Raw genomic sequence first — 8,612 nt, 5'->3', positions numbered from 1 at the left:
CACACACACACACACACACACACACACACACACACACACACACACACACACACACACACACACAGAGTTAAATTCGTATTGCCCAACTCTTGATCACATCACATTTTTAAAGGATGTGCAACTGCAGTTTATGTTGGCTTTAGCTATGAGAAATTTCAATGTGATTTGGGGATTTGGAAGTTCATTTTCCCTTTTTCCTTCTCTCCTGAGTTTCACCAAGGGCTTTAATTGTGTTAAAGTTTTAGCCTGAGGCAAAAAAATATATACATATTTTCTCACAATAAGACTTTATTCACTCCKGACCCACATTAAAGAACACTGACTAAAAGTGAGATTGTAAAGATAGTTTAGAACTTGTAAAGTTTGGTTCTGTGGATAGATAATGAGCAATTAGCTGTGATAGCTAGCTGCTTGGAGAAATTAGTCTAACTAAACTGACAAGGTGGTTGAATCTGAAACAATACAAATGTGGAATGCTATCTTCACCTGCAAGGCTCTGTGTTCAAATCTAAGTCAATATGGCCCCTAAGTCAAATCAAGTCTCAAAATTTTATGTTGTTTATTAAATGTTATTTTCTAAATGATTACACTGCTGTTGATTTAGCAGTGTAGATTTACAATATTTTTAATTTTTTACATGAAATTCTGTGGTTACTTGCAAACAGTGRCAGCACAAGCTAGCTTTGTAATAATCTTGGGGTGGCACACAAAAATCTAAAGTCACAGCGAGTGTAACATGCTTCTTGGCAATAAATCTTATACTGTTAAAAAAAAATCCTGTAAGTTTCGTATTTAGATGGTGCCACATTTTTAAGGAACATCATGCATTTGTAGGATGAGCAGTAGAGCTGAGTATGTGGGTTGTGCACATAAAAAAATTGCCAAATTATCTCTGCCATGACCAAACAACTTATTTTGATGTTTTGACAGTTTGAGCTTCTGGTAACCCCAAGTGCTGCCAGTCGGGTGCTCTCTATAAGATTTATTGCCAYGAAGCATTGTTACAGCACAGAAATAATCTACCAAACACAAGTTTCCTTACTTTTTGTGCTAAGTTAATATAGTATTAAAAACAGCTATATTTGAAGTTGAGAAATCATCTTTTGATAGATCTTCATGTTCATATTTTACCACTGATTTTATTAACTGAGACCAGCACAGTCGTGACTCAACTCCCTGAGAGGTGGTCACTGGCAGGGTCTTAAATCAGTTTAGTAAAAGCAGATGGTACAAAAACAAGCTCTTTTGGAAGCATTTTCTGAAAAAATGGGTGTTTCTTCTTTTACTTATTTTTCCCACAACCTCAAACTCTTCTTTCTCATGCATTTTCAGTAGATGCCATTGTCTTTATTCTCCTCTTGGTTGCTGTCTTCTCAGGCTCTGTCTGTGAGGAATAACAGGATTTCCAAAGTCCATCCCAAAGCATTTGCCCCTTTGAGGCACATGCAGAAGCTCTACTTTTCAAAGAATCTACTGACCACCATCCCCAAAAACTTGCCTTCTTCTCTGGTTGAGCTGAGGATCCATGAGAACCAAATCAAGAAGGTGGCAGCTGGAGCCTTCTCTGGACTGGGCAACATGCACTGCATAGGTTAGAAATGCTTATGACTTCATCAACTCAGGTGATATTCTGTGGTCACCACTCTACTGCGCTGGATTTAGTTGATTAAAAAGAGTACGTTTTCATTTGTTGCCACAAATGCTTTTATCTTGCAGAAATGGGAGCAAACCCCATCCAGAACAGTGGGTTTGAGCCAGGAGCTTTTAGGGGACTTAAACTGAATTATCTGCGTATATCTGAAGCCAAACTAACTGGAGTCCCAAAAGGTAGTGAGACATCAAAAAATACATATAACTGAGATATTCTTAGATTCTTCAGGATATAACTTTATTAACATGCAGTTCATGAAGTCAGCCAACAAATCTCAATGTTATTAAATTGTATATCATTCTGTTTGGAGTTTTTTATTTTTACTTTTTGCCATTTACCTGATAGAAAAACTTACAAGTCATGAAAGAAATGAACTGTTTAGGTAGCATTTTACAGAGTTTTGTCCTAGCGTAAAGGCTCACAGGTTTTGTGTCTGATTTTTAGATCTCCCAGAGAGTCTCCATGAGCTTCATCTGGACCACAATCAAATCCAGGCTGTGGAACTGGAGGACCTGAGCCGCTACAAAAACCTCTTCAGGTCTGCTTTAACATGTCATTTTGGACATTTTTGCATACCTTTGAAGTATTACATACAAACCATTTCCTTTTTTAACACACTAGCAAAGTTTTTTTTAGTATTAGTGCAATTGGTTACATCCTTTAAAGAAAATGCACAATACATAAATAACCTTTAGCCTCTTGTCCACCAGGGGAATGTCTGCAAGGTTAAATGTGCAAAAGTTACGTTAGCCTTAGTAATAATAAGCAAATAGTTTTGGAAGTGTCCTGATGCATCTCAGTAAACCAGGTAAAAAAATCAAAAACAAAATTAAGTAGGTCCTCTGGACGGGTTATTCTTTAATGAAGCATTTTGTCTGTCCTCCAAGAGACTTCTTCAGTCTGAGGAGTTTCAGGTGAACTAACCCTTATAAGTTATATAGTTCAGGAAGCAGTTTTATTCTTACATGGCTGATGGGTCTTTGGTTTTTTTTTATTTATTTTTTTAGATTTTAGGTGTTAATTTAAAATGTTGCTATTCTAGGCTAATAATGTCTGCTTTCTTTGATAGAGCAGTTAATTACACAACATACAATCTGAATTTCCACCATTCATCAGGTGAATATTTAAATGACTGAATAAAAAAATCACATTTTATTCTTGTGACATTTAAACTTTAATCAGACAGAGCATTATAATATAATTTGAATCTGAAGTTTGTGAATATTTCTAGTTTATAGCAGAGGAAAAAAGCAAAAACAGGCAAGATTTTCATTTTTCTGAGGTACAGTGAATGCAGCATTATGAAAAAATAATGAAGATGCTCTATGAGGTCAAACAGAAGGTGTTTAAAATTATACAGAGACAAGATGGGGTATTTTTTTCAATCTTTGAAGTTTGTAAAAATGAACATTGGTCCAATGCGTAGCAGCTGACAGAATGAAATGTTTAGGAAAAATATTTACTTTATTATCTTTTCTCCCTAAATGGGTTGAAAGATTAATTTAAATTTACAAAAAAAGGTGATGTTTTTTGGTTGTACTTCTTCAGCTCAATCTAAATAATGTCATCAACTCAAGTGTGGAAAATGAAAATCCATGTTAATGCTAGTAATGACTATTTTGATCAAATGTCTAGCATTCATTTTATGATCTGAAAAGGCTTTAATAGCTCTCAAATGTCTAAATGTGTGCGGTGAAAACAACAACAACAAACAAACAAAAAAGCATCTCCTGAACTGCTGCTATTCATCATTTGTACACACTGAAATACCTGGATACTTGAATGATCAAGAAAACTGGGATTTGTTTATTTTTGAACAGACTGGGCCTCGGCTTCAACCACATTCGTAACATAGAGAACGGCAGCCTGTCATATCTGCCCATGCTGAGGGAGCTGCACCTGGACAACAACCGCCTCACACGTGTTCCCCAGGGCCTTCCAAGCATGAAGTACCTGCAGGTCAGTTCACYTCATTTTCAAGCAGTTAGAAACGTGCAGCTCCTTCCATTCTCACCTTCTTGTCTCTGCCCCTTCTTCTTTTTAAGGTGGTCTACCTCCACTCCAACAACATCAGTCACGTGGGCGTGGATGACTTCTGCCCTCGAGGGTTTGGGATGAAGAGGACGTTCTATAATGGCATCAGCCTGTTCGAAAACCCCGTCAACTACTGGGAGGTGCAGCCGGCGACGTTCCGCTGCGTGGGCGACCGCTTCGCCATTCAGTTTGGAAACTACAAAAAATAAAGACAGGGCGATGCTGAGCAATTATTAAATAAAAGGCAAAATTTAAAAAAAGGCAAGGGAAATACTGGTGATAGGGAGGCGGGAGCGAAGAAAATAATTTAAATCTTGAATAAAACTTGAGACATAGCAGAAAAAGGAGTTCACATTTGATATTTTGGAAACGTTTCTTTAGAGTGTTTTATTTTTTATTATTATTATTTTTTGTGTGGTGCGGCCGAGTGATGGAGAAAGACGGGAAATAAACTTGTTGAATAGAAAAAGGACTGAAACATTCAATCCCTTAACTTGAAGTGAGCAGTACTGCATCCGGTTTTACACTTTTCTTTTACCTTTTTTTTGTAAGTGAAGTTTTTTCCACCTGAAGCTGATAAAAATGAGGAGAACGTTTGAGGAGAGTGTTTGTCCCCCAAGCATTTGTCTATGTCAAAGTTCTGAAAATTGTGGAGCCTTTTATTCCAGTTTCTCAAAATAGCTGTTCTTGTGATAAAAGTCATTATTCTGTTATTGTTGTTGTTTTGTTGAAAATTAAGAGTAAATRTAGAAAAGCAATACATTTTAGAACATTTTTATACAAAAATGATGCTTTATGACGTCCTGTGTGTGCTGACTTGATAAACACATCGCATTGTTCCTGTTTTTTGATCTGTTATTGATCTTTAGGTCCTGAAATCTCTGCATCTTTTCTAAGTTATCTGAGCAATACCATAACACAGTATGTCTTACGTGGAGACTGAGCTGGTGAGGCTCTYTCCCCAGACTTAATAAAGACTGAATTAACACACCTGCTTTACTTTGAGATAAGAAAAGCAGTGTGTCTGCACGGCGCAACACACAAAAGTAGTGTTGATGCAATGTTTTGCACAGATTTTCTGCTTTATCTGCTTTATGGTACAATATGGGGGGTTAGGGTGGTGAGTAGTGGCCTGTTTACAGTTGTAGACTTTGTGTGTAACTACTTTAACCATAAGTATTATGTCCTGTCTCTGTTCTGTAATCTGACAAGCTACAGCTGCATGTGAATAAAGACTTTTTTTAGCCTGCTGCATTCAGTGAGAAAACAACTGATGGACCCTCTTTGGTTGGAAGCTGTGTGAGAAATAAAGGAGAAAAACTGAAAACAGTTCACGAGTGAATCTTAAAACTATTTCAAAATTTAAAAAAAATGCTTTTAAGACATCAGCGGTCAGGTTGGCTGTCATATTGCTCCATGTTGGTGAAATTCAGTCAGGATTCATAGGGGAGTAAAAAAAGTGTTTATAAATGTTTTGTGTTCATTTTTATTTCTATGTATTTAAAGACAACTTTTATCTTAATATTTATCCTGCACAGCCTGTTGTGAAATTACTAGTTTTAGAAGATTTATCACTGTCCGTCATAATAACAAAAACAGAAAAGAGAATAACGTAAATTTACTTATTTAATAGGGGTGCAACGATACAGAAAATTCATGATTCGGTTCGGTTCGATACTTTAGTCTCACGGTTCGATATTTTTTCGATACAAAAAAAAAAAAGAAATGTCTATGCTCTTTTAACTTGAAATTTGTTTGTGATAAGTATGAACATTTGTTCAACCTCAAAAGTACAGTTTTTAAATTAAATGTTGCTGAAACAGCAAGTTTCTCAGTGGATTTGTGCTTGATAATGCAGCTGTGGTCGAACACAGATCAACTGATCCTTCAACACAGAGCATCTTCAGAAGACAAGTTGATAAAATAAATTTAAAAAAAATCAGTATTGTTCGATACATAGTGTTTATTGAGCCTAAAGCACTGWATTGAAGGGTTCGATACGGGTACAGGTATTGTTGCACTCCTATTATTTAACTAACCATTGAGATCTCTTGGACATGGGAGGCCTGGGCCTATGGTAGCCTAACGTTTTGGACTGTTGGGGGGAAAATGGACTACCCAGAAAAAAAAGGATAAGATGCAAACTCCACAAAAAAAAGATCCCATGTCCAAACCAGGAACTGAACTCAGGCCCTTCTTTCTGTGAGGCAATGGAGGCAACATGCTGCCARGTATGGCTGCATATTATGATACAACAAAGCTAAATGTTTTTCCTATACTGATTTAAACCAGACTCTAGATACTTTAATRCAATAAAAGTGCTGTTAACACAAATAAAACACACTGACACTTAAAAAAATATTTATAGAAACCTGTTGTTTTGATTCATGATTCACCAAATGTTCTGACAGGTCTGTCTAAATGATTACGAACGGCTGTCTTTATCATGATAAATAGATTTGACTTCTCCATTAAGTTGTTGCGTATGAATACTCTTCATGGTTTAAAGTTAGAAATGGAGTAAAATATTTTGAAAAACGTTAAAAGGTACAAGCAGCCTACAAAAAGCCACAACACACATATCTATATAAAACAGCTAAAACAGCATAAAGTTTGCAGATAGATTGCACAAAACCATTGGAAAAATAAATAGGAAAAATAAATATGAAAAACATATGGATGAGTGCTGACTTAGCATTAASACATAAATAATGCATTATCTCATATATTTTTCAGGAGTCTGTCTYATTTGATCATATTCAAACAACACAAACACTATTTGTTCATTTCAGTTTAATAACAGATTTAAGATTAAAACGGTGGAATATTGTCATTTTACTGCGTCCATCTTTGTTTACGAGAAAAGGCGACACTGGAGTGAAACGGTTGCCAAATCGCACATACAGTCAGCAGCAGATGCTTTTATATTAACAGAATACGAAAAAAACGCGTCTGTAGCCTATGGCTTTCCAAAACGTCTTCCTTATTTACGCTTCCTCCATATTTACCAAAGATTCTTTGGGGTAAAACAAGTCGCTTTTCATGTTTCAAAAGTGGCGCTCAGTGCGTCACGGCGCTGCGCCTGTGCCGTGCGCCTCCTCTCCCCCCCTCCGCTCTTAGACAGAAACACTGTCACCGTGTGTTTCGATGAGGCAGAGAGCCGCACTTGGGTACTTGCACTTGTCCCCCCTCCCTCCCCACACTGCCGCTGGCACTGCCGCACTGGATATGCGGAGCGATGCCGATGAAAGCGTTCTCCGAGCAGCGACGGACAGGTTTGTCTTCGGAGGAGAGATGAGTCAGAGGAGGAGGAGGAGCGGGGCGAATCAGTGAGGAAACCCGGGATCTGGTGGTCCTGTCGGCGCGGGCAAGCGGCCTGTCGGGCAGCAGCGGAAGCCGGGGGCTGGATTTGACGCGTCKTTGGTGGGGAACATGCACTGGTGAGTCGGCTGGTGCGTTGGATAACCAGCTTGTTTACGGAGACGGAGGAAAATAAGCAGCCAGACACTCGGTCGAGTAAATGATTCAGTTTCTGGATGTGCAATAACCCAAATGGCAAGCGGTGGGAATAAATAGGCTAATCACCAGAATGAAGGGCTGAGCTGAAAACAATGGGGGCTGATGATGTTCATTTATCTTTTCCCTGCTGTGAATTTTGCTTCAGGAAGTGTGATTTCCAGTGTTAAACTCCAGTCTTGCAAGCCTTGCTTTAGCTGTTTAAACAAAAGCTGAGATGAGATTTTGCWATATTTTCTTTCCCAGACATGTTTGGCTTTGACATCCCAGCTGAAAATAAGCCCTTCTAAATAAAGAGGCAAAACATGACATCTGTTTGTAGCTGCTTGTCATGGCCCAGCTTATTTTAGCTTCTAGGAGAAGACCTGACACTGAGACAAGTCTGCTGCTGCTGCATCGCTGCTCACTCTGATTCTTTTTTCTTTTTCTTTCAGAAAGCTGGATGATGAAAGGAGGAAGAGAAGGGGTAACGTGGAGTTTGTTCTTTCTGGTCCTGGATCGGTTTTAAAACAGATTGTTACAAAACAAGGTAGCCTGCATCTGCAAGAACCTAACCACCCGAATGCAACWAAACATTCCCAAATTTTAGAGCACAACTTTTATGCCAATAAAAAAAATATTCAGGAATACACACATTTTAGTAAATAACAATGAAACACACCACAAAGTTAATTGTTACAAACAGAAGCTCATTTATTGCAAACTCTGAGCTGGTATAGAGATGTTTATTTATGGTAAGTTGTTCAGGCAGTTCAAGACATTAAAAAAAGCGAAAAAATGGATGACTGAAGAGGCCATGATGAGTATGATAAAGTTTTTTTTAGTCCAACTGATCTGCATGGCCTAGAGCTGTACTTAAGACATTTGCTGCATTACAAAGTTGGGCCTCAGAAAAGTAGAAAGGGAGCATCATCCAGCAAGATGGAGCTGTATCACTTATCACCAAAAGTAAGGGCATTTGTGTTTGGTAGCTTATGTCTTTGTTGTAACAATGCTTCTTGACAATACATCTTATCTTGAGCACCTGATTGGCAGCATCTGAGGGCTCAAAACAAGTGTCAATAGCAACAATAAAATAAGCTGTTTGGCAAAGAAGATTTGGCTTTTTTATGTGCACAACTAACATACTCTACTGCTCAACCCACAAATGCATGTTCTTTACAAATGTGGCAACACTTAAAAGGGAAATTAACAGGCATCCCAGTGGTATAAAATATACTGCCAAGAAGTGTTGRTACAACAAAGAAATAATCTACCGAACAAATTTCCTTATTTTTTCTGCCGAGTTTATAAATCTGTAGCAATACACCCCAAATCAGGGGTATATTGTATTGTTCAGGCACATACAGTAGTTCAGTTCTATACCACAATCAAGTAGCTATGTTACCTCCAGTTGTTACAAAAATGCTTT

At 37.9% G+C, this 8,612-nt stretch overlaps 2 protein-coding genes across 3 annotated transcripts in view; both read left to right on the top strand.

The window, feature by feature from the left end:
* Nucleotides 1–5,014, top strand: part of bgnb (biglycan b) — a gene marked incomplete at its 5' end in the record, with an annotated part of 11,474 nt that extends 6,460 nt beyond the window's left edge. Inside the window, 5 exon segments of the mRNA XM_014017626.1 lie at nt 1,378–1,591; nt 1,717–1,827; nt 2,096–2,189; nt 3,472–3,610; nt 3,697–5,014. Coding sequence (XP_013873080.1) covers nt 1,378–1,591; nt 1,717–1,827; nt 2,096–2,189; nt 3,472–3,610; nt 3,697–3,894 — 756 coding nt within the window. The 3' untranslated portion in view covers nt 3,895–5,014.
* A 1,805-nt stretch (nt 5,015–6,819) lies between these two features.
* b4galt3 (UDP-Gal:betaGlcNAc beta 1,4- galactosyltransferase, polypeptide 3) overlaps nt 6,820–8,612 on the top strand; it is a 14,264-nt gene continuing 12,471 nt past the window's right edge. The window contains exons 1-2 of one of the 2 annotated variants that reach the window (XM_014017613.1): nt 6,820–7,125; nt 7,636–7,667. The gene's annotated coding sequence lies outside the window, so the exon portion shown is untranslated. Of the gene's footprint in view, nt 7,126–7,635; nt 7,731–8,612 lie in introns of both variants that reach the window. The other variant, XM_014017605.1, reaches the window with a different exon arrangement.

The sequence above is a fragment of the Austrofundulus limnaeus genome, unplaced genomic scaffold (genome assembly GCF_001266775.1).
Source record: "Austrofundulus limnaeus strain Quisiro unplaced genomic scaffold, Austrofundulus_limnaeus-1.0 Scaffold3, whole genome shotgun sequence".
NCBI lineage: Eukaryota > Metazoa > Chordata > Actinopteri > Cyprinodontiformes > Rivulidae > Austrofundulus > Austrofundulus limnaeus.
This window is presented reverse-complemented; position numbering and strand designations above follow the sequence as displayed.